The sequence below is a fragment of the Mercenaria mercenaria genome, chromosome 2 (assembly GCF_021730395.1).
Source record: "Mercenaria mercenaria strain notata chromosome 2, MADL_Memer_1, whole genome shotgun sequence".
In the NCBI taxonomy this organism is placed as follows: Eukaryota; Metazoa; Mollusca; class Bivalvia; order Venerida; family Veneridae; genus Mercenaria; species Mercenaria mercenaria.
In genome coordinates, this window is record NC_069362.1 from 24,380,980 (window position 1) to 24,396,809 (window position 15,830).

Genomic DNA, 15,830 nt, shown 5'->3' on the forward strand with positions numbered 1-15,830 from the left:
AGACAGGGTCATAAATGTTGATTTGAGTGGTGACTTATCGTAAATGGTGACTAACAGGGTCTTAACACTTGGTTTTGCTGTAACTCTGTGATTCCAGCAGGTATGCAAATTTTGATTCCATACCTCATGTTTTTATTTCGATGTAAATGAGATGTGAAACCAAAATCTGTAGTCCTGTTTGGCGCCATATAACCTATACTGTGTTGGTGCACCGTAAAACCCAAATAAATAAATAAATAGAGTGGTGACCTAGTTTTTGACCCCACATGACCCTGTTTAGGACTTGGCAAAGTAATCATCAAGATAAACATTCTTAAAAACGTTTCATGAAGATAGAGTCAAAGATATGGCCTATAGATTGTTAACAAGCATTTCCTTTGATTTAAGCGGATGACCTAGATTTTGACCCCACATGACCCAGTTTCGAACTTTGTCTTAAATTCATCAAGATGAACATTCTGACCAAGTTTCATGAAGATGGGGTCATAATGTGGCCTCAAAAGTGTTAACAAGCTTTTCCTTTTATTTGACCAGGTGACCTAGTTTTTGACCCCATATGACCCAGTTTTAAACTTGGCATAGGAATAATCAAGATAAACACCGACCAAGTTTCATAAAGAAAGGGTCATAAATGTGGCCTCTGCAGTGTTAACAAGCTATTCCTTTGATTTGTGAGGGTGACCTTGTTTTTGACCCCCACATGACCCAGTTAAGAACTTGGCCTAGGAATCATCAAGATGAACATTCTGACAAAGTTTCATGAAGATAGGGTCATAAATGTGGCCTCTAGGGTGTTAACAAGCTTTTCCTTTGATTTGACCTGGAGACCTAGTTTTTGACCTCACATGAACCAGTTTTGAATTTGGCCAAGAGATCAACAAGATAAACATTCTGTGCAAGTTTGTATTAAATAAAAGCATAAACAAAACCTCTTTATGGCTGAAAGTGCCAATCAAGAAAATTTTGCCCTTTTAGGGGCAGTAACTCAAGAACCCGTGATTGAATTTGGCCTGTTTTCAAAAGGAACCAAGATAACATTGTGACTTAAATTGTGTGTAAGTCTGGTTAAATTCGACTATAAAATGTCACTTCTATCATGTTCACAAGGTAAAATTAACAAATTTTGGCTCTTTCAGGGGTCAATCAGAGGCCATAACTCCAGGACCTATGATTGGATCTGCCAGACTCATCATGGAATCCAAGATTTATTGTTGTTAAAGATATTTTGCAAATTTGTATCAAATCAAACCATAAATGAAGTTTGGCTGCAAAAGCCAAAATAGCAATTTAAGGCCCTTCAAGGGGCCATAACTCTGGAACCCTTGGTGGTATCGGATTTGGCCAGTTTTCGAAAGGAACTGAGAAATTATGCCAGTACAAGCTGTGTGCAAGTTTTAATAATAGAGTTATGGCACCTGGGCAAAATAAGTCAGTTTATCACAGTGAATAAGTATGTGAAGTTTTAAAGCAGCATGCCTCCAGATATGGCTAAAAAATAATCCTTCTTCCAAATTGAAGTTTGGTCTTATTATGAACATTAGAATATGAATTTTTGTTTCTAAAATATTTTAAAAGTTCAAAATCAAGAAAAAAAGATGACCACGTCGGGAATCAAACCCCGGACCGCCGCGGCAATAAAGACATTTTCATGTCGTTGTAACCAATAGTACTATAGCTGAAGTAGTGAATAATGACTTCAAAATATAGATATTTATAATCAAGACAGTTTACATGGAGTAAAAGCGTGACAAACGCTTTTCGATTTTCATCGTAAAAAAGTATTAAAAACAGCAAATTCTCATGTGTTTCTGTAACATAAAGTTTGTCAGTAATTAAGTTTTAAAGCCTTCTTAAGAAATACACCATTTATTTCATATCTAAAATAAAAAAAAATTTTTTGTTGTCAAACGATCTGGAGGCATGCTGCTTTAAATCCACTCCCACAAGTGGTTACTCAAACACCAGCCTACATACAACAAGAGGGTCATCGACCCTAAAGCACTCACCTGTGTACAAGGCTTCAAGTGTGTTTGTATAAGTACAGAGTTAGGTTTCTTCTATGTTAGCCTATATTATATACATGTCACACACACTTTTGAACCTAGGGCAATAATTTGAACAATTGTGGTAGACATTACAAATCTGATATTACACACCAAATATCAAGGCTCTAGCTATTATTGATTCAGAGAAGAAAAGTGACCACGCCCGCTGGCGGCCATGGTTTTTTATGAATCGTAATAATTTGAACAATCTTAGTGTATAGGGTCACACAAGAACCACTTGTGTAAAATTATTTTAAAATCAGGCTTGCAGTTTCAAACAAGATTTTTAAATTTTCCACTATATACATATAGGGAAAAAGTGACCACGCCCTCTGGCGGCCATGTTTTTTGACAAATCAAAATAATTTGAACAATCTTGGTAGAGGGTCACACAAGGACCATTTGTGTAAGATTATTCTAAAATCGGGTTAGCAGTTTCACACAAGAAGATTTTTAAAGTTTCCACTATATACATATAGGGAAAAAGTGACCACGCCCTCTGGCGGCCATGTTTTTTGACAAATCGAAATAATTTGAACAATCTTGGTAGAGGGTCGCACAAGGACCATTTGTGTAAAATTATTATAAAATCGGGCTAGCAGTTTCACACAAGAAGATTTTCAAAGTTTCCACTATAAACATATAGAGAAAAGTGACCACACCCTGTTTTTTACAAATCCTCTACACGTCCTCTGGTGGCCATGTTTTTTAATGAATCAGTATAATTTGAAAAATCTTGGTAGAGGGTGACATAAGGACCATTTGTGTGAAATTATTTCAAAATCAGAACATCAGTTTAGGAGGAGATGTTATTTGATTTTTTTTCTATTTTTAGCTCTAGCAGCCCCTATGTGCAACCAAGCAGAAACATTTGAACAACTTTGGTAGAGGACCACCCAAGGAACATCATGGCCAAGTTTCATCAAAATCCATTCATTGGTTTTGGAGATGTCATTTAAACACAAATGCTGACGATGGATGGACGACCTTACGCACAACAGACACAGCGTGATCACAATAGCTCACCATGAGCACAGGTGAGCTTAAAACTGAACCAAATCGGGATGCCGACACATGTTCCAGTCCAACAGCTCTACCTATTCTTTGAACAGTCGAGCTAAAAATACTGATGGATAGTACAATTAGTATGTGCTGCCCTTGGGGGCGTAAGAAACAGTCGCAGTACTGGCAACTATATCCCTTTGTACAACTGCTCTTTAATGCAGTAGTTTATAATCTATTTATTTATTTATTTATTTGGGTTTTACAGCGCACCAACACAGTATAGGTTATATGGCGCCAAACAGGACTACAAATTTTGGTTCCACATCTCATTTACATCTAAATCAAAACATCAGGTATGGAATCAAAATTTGCATACCTGTTGGAATCACAGAGTTACAGCAAAACCAACGTTTATAATCTGGAATCAAAGAAAACAATTCATGGTCATTGATTAGTCATAATTTATTTTTATAAAATTTATGCCATTTCTGACATAATACAATAAATTTGAACAAGAGCACTATCTGACAATTCATTCATACAAAAGTTTATCTTGTTTGATTTAAAATATTGGCTTGTAGCAAAATGTACTGCAAAATGCCTTCAATAAATTTAAATATCTGTCAAATAATATATTATCAACATGCCTCAGAGCCTATTCATCAACAATTTAGATCTGAAATTAAAAACTTGGACATAAAATACTAAATTTTATTTTATCCAGAGTAGAACCATCAATCTTCAATAAGTCATCTGGATGGCTTCCTCACATGAAGAATTCTTCATCCAAAGCCAGGTTTCAAACCCACAGCGTTGCAGGGCATGTGATTCAAAGTCGGCAACCTTAGCCACTCGGCCGTGGAGGCCCCTTAAATTTTAATTTGCGTTGCTTCCATTAAATGTAGTTGTAATAATACTTGGCTAAAAATAAGTATTTCCTATAATCACTAGGTCTACAAAATTTAGGCAGCTGTAATACTGATATGCCCTTTCAGCGAAGTTATAGCAACTTAAAATTTTTGAGTCCAAATCTAAATTTCAGACTAGAATGTTGATAACTCTGGCCCCAGTAACTATAAAACATGGAATGTTGATCAGAGGAAAATATTTCAACAATATGCAGATTTATCTGAAATGAAATTTCTTTGTCTGCATAAAGCTAGATTAGAAGCAAAAGTGACATTATATATTATCATTGAATAATTTGCTCATAAGGTGACAAAGTGGAAAAAACTTTTAGTAGCTAAGTCACTGAAATGTCTTTGACAGACACACAGTGACAAAGAGATCACAAGCCTAGGGCTACAGGTGGGATAATAGAGTCGAACTGCTGGCAGCCAATTGGTTTGTGGAGAAATCTTCAAACACTACACGTCTCAAATAAAATTTATTGCTGAAAATCACTAAAATCTTGGCATATATTCTAGAGGCTGTAACAGTGCCGAGAAATTCTGACTGTATGCTAACTGACATAAAACAAGTGTGTAGCATTAAAACTTGTTTCACGGAAACCTTTCATCAGCTATGCAAGTGATAGAATATTGAGCCATTTCTTTTATATATTAAACACTGATCTCTCAAGGTTGCAAGGAGATAAGAAAAATTCTCCAGCTATCCCGTGTAATACATGAGGAACGAGTGCAGTGTTTCATTGTATTAGTAATTATGGCTCTGACAGAACTGCACAAAATTATAGGAGAAATCAGCCAATTTGAAAGTAACATTTTTCGTGACAGTAAGGAATATTAGGCAAACAATCAAAGAAGTCAATATTAGGCAAACAATCAAAGAAGTCGTAAAAACAAAACCAAGAGTGCAGTAAAACTGATTGAAAATGTTAAAAATAACAGATTTCTAGCTATACCTGTATCCATAAATCTATTAAAGCAACTGTCATAAGTTTTAGGTAAAAATTACATAAATCTCAAAGCATTTTAACACTGTATATTGCTAGAGCACCTTTAGGCTTTGGAAAATATCCACTGACAAAATTCCCCACCCCCAAATCATTCCAGTTTGGCTTAAATGAATGTTATGAAAGGCTCACACTTTCAAGATGGATATTTCAATTCTCTGGGTGAATAGTTCTATATCTTATACTAGATTCCACTTGCAGTATTATTTCTACATTGAAGATGTACAGTTTTATATGTATTTCCCTTATCAATGAACAAATTTCTTTTATTGTAGATTCATAAATACATGAAACTTTTACATCAAAAAATAGTCTTTTAAAATCAATTACCTAGTAACTGTTGTGACCTTGTAAAACCACTTTAAACTCGCAGGAATACTTACAACACCATCATACAATATTTATCATACAAATTCCAACAAAAATACAAGTACACCTAATATATACACACTCTAATATCATTCATGCAATAACAAGACAATTAAAAATAAAAAATCCATTTAGAACAAGTGAATGAAGTATTGCCATGCAATACAAAGTCCCCTACTGGAAGGCACCTAATTTTCTCTACTGCAGTATAACATAATGAACTGATATCTGTCAATGATGTATAAACAATATTGTTTATACAATAAACATATACAATATGTTATAACAACACACTTGGATTAAAATGTGCATATATAAAAACCCACAGTTGTTTTCATATTGAATTTTTTTTTGGCTGATTATAAAAATGTTATCATGTAAGTTATTTATAGTAACAACAAAGGGACATTAATCTTTCAAAAAAAAAAAAAAAAAAAAAAAAAAAAAATCTATATAATATTAGTCCACAAGAAACTCTTTACCAGGTAGAGATAGGTCAAAATACACCTAAAAATTGGATGTAACATGCATGCTGTACCACAGAAAAGTGGTCTCGATTTTTCTCTACCGCCAGTAATAAAAAAGTTACAATAAAATCTATTTATAGTAACAACAAAGGGACGTAATTCTAAAAACAAGGGTGCCTCATGGTGGTGAACATTTGGTCCAAGTAACATCAAAATCCCTCCATGCATGAAGAAGAAATGTTCCGTACAAAGTCATTCTTGAATTTGACCTTTGACCTCTAAATATGACCTTGACCTTAGACCTAGGGACCTGGTTCTTGCGCATGACATGTTGTCTCATCCAGGGGAATATTTGTGCTAACTGATATCTAAATCCTGCTTTGCATGACAAAGTTATAGACCGGACAGGAAAAAAATCCTCTTGACCTTTGATCTCAAAGTGTGACCTTGACCTTTAAGCTAGGGTATTGGGTGTTGCGCATGACACGTCGTCTCATCATGGGAAACATTTATGCCAAGTAATATTGTAATCCCTTGATGGATGACAGAGTACTTGATCGGACAGGGAAAAAACCTTATTGACCTTTGACCTCCAATTGTGACCTTGACCTTTGAGCTAAGGGTCTGGGCTTTGCGCAGGACATGTTGTCTCATCATGGGGAACATTTGTGTCAAGTAATATTAAAATCCCTTCATGGATGGCAGAGTTATGGACGGGACAGGAAAAAAACTCTGTTGACCTTTGACCCCCAATTGTGACCTTGACCTTTGAGCTAGGGGTCTGGGATTTGCGCATGACACGTCGTCTCATCATGGGGAACACTTGTGCTAAGTGATATTAAAATCCCTTAATGAATGTCAGAGTTATGGACCGGACACGAAACAGACCCTGTTCATGCTATGATAACATTTGACTGCTAAGTGTGACCTTGACCTTTGAGCTAGGGGTCTGAAAGTTGTGCATGACACATCGTCTTATTATGAGGTACATTTGTGCCAAGTAATATTAAAATCCCTTCATAGATGGGAGAGTTATGGGCCGGACAGGAAAAAAGCCTTGTTGACCTTTGACCTCTAATTGTGACCTTGACCTTTAAACTAGGGGTCCAGGTTTTGCGCATGACACGTCGCCTCCTCATGGGGAACATTTGTGCCAAGTAATATTGAAATCTCTTCATGGATGGGAGAGTTATGGACCGGACAGGAAAAAAGCCCTGTTGACCTTTGACCTCCAATTGTGACCTTGACCTTTGAGCTAGGGGTCCGGGATTTGCGCATGACACATCATCTCATCATGGGGAACATTTGTGCCAAGTAATACTAAAATCCCTTCAAGGATGGGAGAGTTGTGGACCGGACAGGAAAAAAGCCCTGTTGACCTTTGACCTCCAATTGTGACCTTGACCTTTGAGCTAGGGGTCCGGGTTTTGTGCATGACACGTCGTCTCATCATGGGGAACATTTGTGCCAAGTAATATTAAAATCCCTTCATGGATGACAGAGTTATGGACCGGACACGAAATTGCGGACGGACGGACGGACGGACGGAATGACCGAAAAAGTGTATTCCTATAGTCCCCAAAACTGGTTTTCAACCAGTAGGGGACTAATAAACACATTTTAGTATAATTACAAGGCATTTCAGAACATAAACACGGACATTTAACATGTAATTAACAAAGTAAGGGCATTGTATTGCATATAAATAGAATCAGATTCGCTTCTTCAGAACTGCCCTTAGGTTTGTTTTGCAAAAGAAAGAGAAGATAGAGCAACTTTTAAAATCTAAGTCTGAAAGAAGCTGCCATTTACATAAAATTCAAATACTTGCTGTAAATGCTTCAACTTAATTAATTCTTGTGTCACTATATAACATCAGAAAGCACAATTATCAACAGGTAGCATTTTAATTTATTAAATTAATATATTTTTTCAGGCATTTTTGAGTTATATCTTTAAAAAAATATTTTATATGAAGATTAACCCCAGATAAAAGAGCTACAGTTTCAGAAACAGAAAATACAACCATTTACTAATCTTCAAGAAAATTGCTAAAAATTCAACAATTAATACAGGAACTCTTTTTTTGTGAATACTTCGCTATATTATTTATTACCATAATTGGTGCAATGACCGTCTTCAAAATATGTCTGTTGTAACTTTGACTTCTGGAAATGTGCAATGTGGATTATATGTTCTTAGGTTCCATCAAGTACTATAGAACTTTCTATATGCTACCAACAACATTCAAATAAAAACAAGTGTGAAACTTTTAAAACAGATATAAGAAGCTACAAATACTCAGATGACCTAAGAGACTGAATTTCAACGGCAATCAATGTAATCCCCAGTTGAATACTAACTAGTTAATACGTAAGTTTTGATAATACCAAAAATACATTGGAACAACAGCTTTACAAAAAATTATAATAAAAAAAAACTCTGGAAAAATATCTCAACAGTTAGTTAAAAAGAATATGAGCAAACAGAAATGTGAAGAAAAACTAATTAATTGCACATTGAGTCTGTTTGTTTGATTAATTACAATCATATTGATCATACTGTGTTGTTGAAAGTGAAATCCAAGATTTTTCTACATTTGCTGTAAACAGTCCGGTACAGATGAAATGTCAGCAGTCACTAGTTTATGAAGTTGTCTGTTTAAAGGCTTTTTACATGTGCTGCAAAGTAAGTTCTATGCAAGTAACTCAAGCATATATGTTCAACTCTTTGTTTCTTGCTGTCACTTTCTACATATTTTATATATATTTCTTATGTTTCCAATCAGATGTTGTTGTTGCTACAGTTAAACTGATGCGATTTTCACACCTGTCACTACATGCTGGACACTGACATGCCAATATCAATGACTGATAACTGCCTGTAATATTTAAGTAATTTACAACAGCAGGTGCAATGTACTTCAATATAGTATGTAGGTGCATATTTCTTCAGAGTAAAAGAAAAATATCTGGCTGAAAAATGACAAAGCTTACCCAGATGTAGCTTTCTTGAAAAAAGAAAAAAAAGGTTCCAGTCATGACCTACCCTCAAGTGTTGTACCTTATACTGTTGTTTACATATACAGCTTAAATGTTTTCTTCTTTGCTATAAGAATGTGAGTTTAAAACAAGGGTGAAAATCTGCCTTAGACCATTAAAACTGTACACAGTCAACAAATGCATGTTAAAGATAAAAGCACAGTCATGTCTCCAATGTGGACAGAGGCATCCCACTTTACTATAAAGATTTATTTATCAACAGGCTTCAGTCCTTTCAACAAGAGTCATATCAAGAAAAACTTTTTACACATTTTCTAAGACTCCAGGAATGTTTATGTTCCTATGAACTAGAATAAACACAAGTCTCTTCTTGATAAAGGTAAAGTTTGTTTCACTAAGCTGACTGGCAGAACAAAATGTTTGTCAGAAATGTAAACTTCTAACACTGTCTTTCAAAGAACAAACAAAGCACAAGGACTAAAAAACCTTGTAACAGCTTCAGCTTCCTCCTCCTTTGTAAACACTTGTCTTTGGCTATGTAACTTAAGAAAGACTGCAAAAAGTTCTGTAACACCGAGCTGTGCTAGAACAGTTCACAACTATGAGACAAAATCTCGTAACTGATTTACTGGATTAAAGTTCTACTAACTGAAGACCTCCTCTGTTTGGCCACTGTGAACTGGTATACCCACAAGGGTAACCACAATGTTTCACTGTATGGAAACAAGTAAGAGAATGTCACATTGCCTTGTAGTGAGATATTATCACGCCATGTACATAGAACTTATATATTATGTCAGTTGTGTATCTTTATGGATTTTTCCAGATAATTTCCTACACGAGATCGTTTTGGAGTCTTATTGACATGGTCAAGTCCTAACCATGGCCTAGCTTGCATATTGCCACCTGAAATACATGGATAACATAATTTATTGATCTGATTAAGAGTACTAATGATAAACATTTCCAGCCAATATTAACAATCAAATTGTCATTTAACTGCTTTATGCTAGTAAAAAGAATCTTTTTGGTTTTTCTTGTCTCAATGAGTTTCTTCATTTATACATAACAAAATTGATATACACTAGACTTTCATATTATTCACATTGTTTTTATTTAGAATCATTCATTAAACAAGAGGACCATGATGGTCCTGAATCGCTCACCTCTTCCCACATGACCCAGTTTTGAGTATGACGTCGTTTTTTCTATTATTTGACATAGTGACCTAGTTTTTGAGCTCATGAGACCCAGTTTTGAACTTTACCTAGATATTATCAAGATAAAAATTCTGACCAATTTTCATGAAGATCCATTGAAAAATATGGTCTCTAGAGAGGTCACAAGGTTTTTCTATTATTTGACCTATTGATCTAGTTTTCGAAGGTACATGACCCTGTTTTGAACTTTACCTAGATATCATCAAGGTGAACATTCTCACTAATTCTCATGAAAAATATGGCCTCTAGAGAGGTCACAAGGTTTTTCTATTTTTATACCTACTGGCCTAGCTTTTGACCGCACGTGACCCAGTTTCGAAATTGACCTAGATATCATCAAGGTGAACATTCAAATCAATTTTCATGAAGATCCACTGAAAAATATGGCCTCTAGAGAGGTCAAAAGATTTTAATAATTTTAGACCTACTGACCTAGTTTTTGACCGCAGTTGACCCAGTTTCAAACTAGACCTAGATATCATCAAGATGAACATTCAGACCAATTTTCATATAGATCCCATGAAAAGTATGGCCTCTAGAGAGGTCACAAGGTTTTTTTATTATTTGACCTACTAACCTAGTTTTTTATGGCATGTGACCCAGTTTCAAACTTGACCTAGATATCATCAAGGTGAACATTCTGACCAATTTTTATGGAGATCCATTCAAAAGTATGGCCTCTAGAGAGGTCACAAGGTTTTTCTATTTTTAGACCTACTGACCTAGTTTTTGACCGCACATGACCCTGTTTCAAACTTGACCTAGATATCATCAAGATGAACATTCAGACCAACTTTCATACAGATCCCATGAAAAATATGGCCTTTAGAGAGGTCACAAGGTTTTTCTATTATTTGACCTACTGACCTAGTTTTTGACGGCACGTGACCCAGTTTCGAACTTGACCTAGATATCATCAAGATGAACATTCAGACCAACTTTAATACAGATCCCATGAAAAATATGGCCTCTAGAGAGGTCACAAGGTTTTTCTGTTATTTGACCTACTGACCTAGTTTTTGAAGGCATGTGACCCACTTTCGAACTTGACCTAGATATCATCAAGGTGAACATTCTGACCAATTTTCATGAAGATCTCATGAAATATATGGCCTCTAGAGAGGTCACAAGGTTTTTCTATTTTTAGACCTACTGACCTAGTTTTTGACTGCATGTGACCCAGTTTCGAACTTGACCTAGATATCATCAAGATGAACATTCAGACCAACTTTCATACAGATCCCATGAAAAATATGGCCTTTAGAGAGGTCACAAGGTTTTTCTATTATTTGACCTACTGACCTAGTTTTTGATGGCACGTGACCCAGTTTCGAACTTGATCTAGATATCATCAAGGTGAACGTTCTGACCAATTTTCATGAAGATCTTGTGAAATATATGGCCTCTAGAGAGGTCACAAGGTTTTTCTATTTTTAGACCTACTGACCTAGTTTTTGAAGGCACGTGACCCAGTTTCGAACTTGACCTAGATATCATCAAGGTGAACATTCTGACCAATTTTCATGAAGATCTTGTGAAATATATGGCCTCTAGAGAGGTCACAAGGTTTTTCTATATTTAGACCTACTGACCTAGTTTTTAAAGGCACGTGACCCAGTTTCGAACTTGACCTAGATATCATCAAGGTGAACGTTCTGACCAATTTTCATGAAGATCTTGTGAAATATATGGCCTCTAGAGAGGTCACAAGGTTTTTCTATTTTTAGACCTACTGACCTAGTTTTTGATGGCACGTGACCCAGTTTCGAACTTGACCTAGATATCATCAAGGTGAACGTTCTGACCAATTTTCATGAAGATCTTGTGTAATATATGGCCTCTAGAGAGGTCACAAGGTTTTTCTATTTTTAGACCTACTGACCTAGTTTTTGATGGCACGTGACCCAGTTTCGAACTTGACCTAGATATCATCAAGGTGAACGTTCTGACCAATTTTCATGAAGATCTTGTGAAATATATGGCCTCTAGAGAGGTCACAAGGTTTTTCAATTTTTAGACCTACTGACCTAGTTTTTGATGGCACGTGACCCAGTTTCGAACTTGACCTAGATATCATCAAGATGAACATTCTGACCAACTTTCATAAAGATCCCATGAAAAATGTGACCTCTAGAGTGGTCACAAGCAAAAGTTTACGGACGCACGGACGCACGGACGCACGGACGGACGACGGACACCGCGCGATCACAAAAGCTCACCTTGTCACTTTGTGACAGGTGAGCTAAAAAGCCGCGCCATGAGAAAACCAACAGGGTGCATTTGCCACCAGCATGGATCCAGACCAGCATGCGCATCCGCGCAGTCTGGTCAGGATCCGGATCCATGCTGTTCGCTTTCAAAGCTTATTGCAATTGGATCCATGCTGGTTGCAAATCCACTATGTTGGTTTTCTCATGGCATGGCTCAGATACGGTTATTCTCAATGTTAAAAATTACACAAAAGCCTTTACAAGTTCTTCAACTTAGTACCTAGGACAGTTTTACAGTTCCAGAGTTGAATGTCTTGCAACATGTGCAAACACAAACCACAGTAGATTATAGCCAGTCTACTAGACTATCATCTCTACCAAATGACTGAATAATTGTTCGATGAATGATTTTTCATTTTAGATGTTTGTCTCAAGATATAACAATACCGGAGTTCTCACAAATGAAGAAAATTTACCTGTGCCTGACACTGTGTGAGGTATGAACTGACTGATGTTTACATTCTGATCATGCTCTTCATCTGATATGTACTCTACTTTACCCATCACAATCACTGCAAACTTGTACTGGAAATAAAAAAAAAAGGTTTCTTCGCATACACCAACAACAAAACCTAAGAAAGTACTTGTTACATAAACTACTTTTACTTCCATTACAAATGACAGCTAATCACTGTCAGTGTGCAAACACTCTACCAAATGTTATTCTTTTTAGTGTACCTTCTTATTTCTGATGACGACATTTTAAGTGGAAACTAGTTAAGAATAAGTTGTATTATTTATTTCTTATTAATCCATCATTTCTGTAACAACACAAAAGACTTTCACTGTTACTGTTTTTTTTAACTGGATTTATAGTCTCACAGAAAGCTCTAGACCTCAATGTAACTTTTAAGCTTTAAAGGTGATTGCAGACCCATAGGTATACATTGTATCTCTACTGGCATCTGGTAGAACCATCAACCTTTCCCTTACAGAAAATGGTCTGGTCAGCAATTTGCTTGTTAACAATACCTTCTCAAATTCTTTGTCTGGAACATCCAATCTCTTCTGTATCCTGTCTTTTACTGATGAAAACTTTTCATTCTGAAACCAAGAGTTCAAAAACATTTTCTCCAGTATTTTTGTCACAAGTATACATAGTTTATAATCAAATAGATTTTAAAGTTGGTTCTTTTCTGTAAAACCTTATTCAAATTAAATTAATATGACATGTGTTAAATTGAATGGAACTGTTACTCAATTAAAACAGTTGTGAACAGTTTACGATAAATATGATACAACCAACAACAAATATTAATCGGATAATTCTTATAACTTACGTTTTTTATGACCAGTAAAAACGGAACACCAAAAGTTGAAAACACTTCCTGGAAAGAAAATTTGAATATGTCATGTTATGTTTCATTTTTATTCAAGCAGCATACTTTTTAAATGTATGGTTGAAGAGAAATAAATAAAATTGTTTCTCATATAACATCTTGTTGCACATGACATGATGTTGTATATCTTGGGACCCCCTACAGGTTTCAAAAATCAATCATCAAAACACATTATTACGCATGAAATGTAAAAACTAGAAGGTGTTTTTTGTCACAAAAACATATGTCTCACCCCTATGTATACCTTTAGCTCTGGCAGCCATTTTGTGCAGTGAAGCAGAATGTGGCAGCAATATGCACAAAAGGCTTGGTACTGATCACTCCTGTCAAGTTTCATCAAAATCCAGCTAGCAATTTGACCTGTGAATGCCGGACAAGATTTTTCCATTTTTAGCTCTGGCGGCCATTTTGTGCAGCGAAGCGTAACGGTCGGCGATATGCACAACTAGGGTTGGTACTGATTACTCCTAAGAAGTTTCGTTATAATCCGGCCAGAAGTTTGACCTGTGAAAGCCGGACAAGCTTAATACGGATGGACGGCAAAGGCAAAACCAATATGTCTCACCAATTTCAATAGCTTTCAATGAAAGATGAAATTTACCTTACACACTGTATGAACATTTTTAGGGATAAAACAAACGCTGTAACAGAACATATCCTACTTTGTGAAAATGAGCAACAGGAATGAGAGTTTCATCAGGTGCGAGACTGAATTCTTCTTTGGGAATTTCTTCTATCCGCAGACTTCTAGTTGTGCCAGTGGAGTTCAACATCTCCAGCGACATGTCCTCCAGTTGTAACGAGTAAATCTTACAGCCTATTACTTCCAGTAATCTATACAGAAAATTTTACAAAACTTTTTACATGATGTGAAGAAATCTTGCCAATGCTAAATCAATGCATTAGAGAATTATATAACTTTAATTAATTTTTAAGAAAGAAAAGACATATCTAATGTTAGACTTATCCTGTTCCGAAATTCAAAACACAAGTTAAAGACTAGAAACTTTACATATTTAAGATTCATTATGTATTAATGATGCTTATCTAAGATTTATTTCGAGACTACATACCTCAATTTTCCACTCTCTGAAAGTTCTATTTGTTTCTTAGCTTCTTCCAGTAAATCACAAACTTTTCCAGTTTTGTCGGGATACAACACTAGCTCCTTCTGTAATATAAACAAACAGGTTGACATTTTTACTTCCAAAAGCCTAACATTTTATGCTGAACAAATATAAAGAACTATCTTTCATATCAGGATATCAAAGAACCAAACTGACCAAAGAAACCAATATATTTATACATTTTAAAATACATCTTTCAAAATGACCCTACTTTAAAATGTTTTTTCTACAATTCAACTAAGTGGACCTATTTTCATGTACAGCAAGTCAACACTTAATACTGTGACATTATCATTTATGAGCATGTACTTTTTGTAGATGGGAATTCACATAAACTGTAATTCCTATTTATTTTATCTTTCTAATTTGGCATACTTTAATTGATGTCGCAACTAAAAATAGCCATCTGTGCTAAAACCGCAGAAATTTTATGTTAACAAAATTAAAAGGTCTAATAGCATATAGAAATAGAAATATTCACATCTCATACTGGCTTAAAGCTTAGTATTTCTGCGAATCATTATGAATACAAAATGTGCATTTTTCATTCAAACAAGAGCTGTCACTAATGATGACAAATGCCCCTGGAGCGCCCTGGCCTTTGACCTGGTGACCCCAAAGTCAGTTTGGGTCATGTACTCAATAAGTACTATCAGCATGTGAAGTTTGAAGGTCCTGGGTGCAGTGGTTCGCGAGTAAAGTGCCTTTATGCAAAAAGTTAACGTTGTGACGAACGGACTGACAGACAGTTGAAAACTAATATGCCTCCCTTCGGGGGCATAAAAACCAATTCTTAAATCTTACCTCTTCCTTTAAGCGGCTATTTACATATATACACTTGAACTGTCGTTTGTTCTCTAATTCATTTATCCTAATGTTCAACTGAAAAGCAGAGCATACACATTTCACATTACCAAATTCTACTTTGAAACATCACTACATACTTAAATTAGTTACATCTAAGCTTAATACAAGGTTAGATTTTTTTTTTACAAATAAATGTACTTGTATCTATAAAGCTTTTTAAGAAACACTGCCTTCTGGGATTAAAAAACTCCTGATTTGGCATG

General features: G+C 35.5%; 1 protein-coding gene across 1 annotated transcript in view; it reads right to left on the reverse strand.

The window, feature by feature from the left end:
• Nucleotides 1–3,494: 3,494 nt before the first annotated feature.
• The window catches only part of LOC123563527 (ubiquitin carboxyl-terminal hydrolase 7-like), a 67,007-nt gene continuing 54,671 nt past the window's right edge, over nucleotides 3,495–15,830 (reverse strand). Inside the window, exons 26-32 of the mRNA XM_053532740.1 lie at nucleotides 15,565–15,642; nucleotides 14,707–14,804; nucleotides 14,296–14,467; nucleotides 13,574–13,621; nucleotides 13,266–13,337; nucleotides 12,710–12,818; nucleotides 3,495–9,709 (exon numbers count right to left, since the gene is read on the reverse strand). Coding sequence (XP_053388715.1) covers nucleotides 9,600–9,709; nucleotides 12,710–12,818; nucleotides 13,266–13,337; nucleotides 13,574–13,621; nucleotides 14,296–14,467; nucleotides 14,707–14,804; nucleotides 15,565–15,642 — 687 coding nt within the window. The 3' untranslated portion in view covers nucleotides 3,495–9,599. The remainder of the gene's footprint in view (nucleotides 9,710–12,709; nucleotides 12,819–13,265; nucleotides 13,338–13,573; nucleotides 13,622–14,295; nucleotides 14,468–14,706; nucleotides 14,805–15,564; nucleotides 15,643–15,830) is intronic.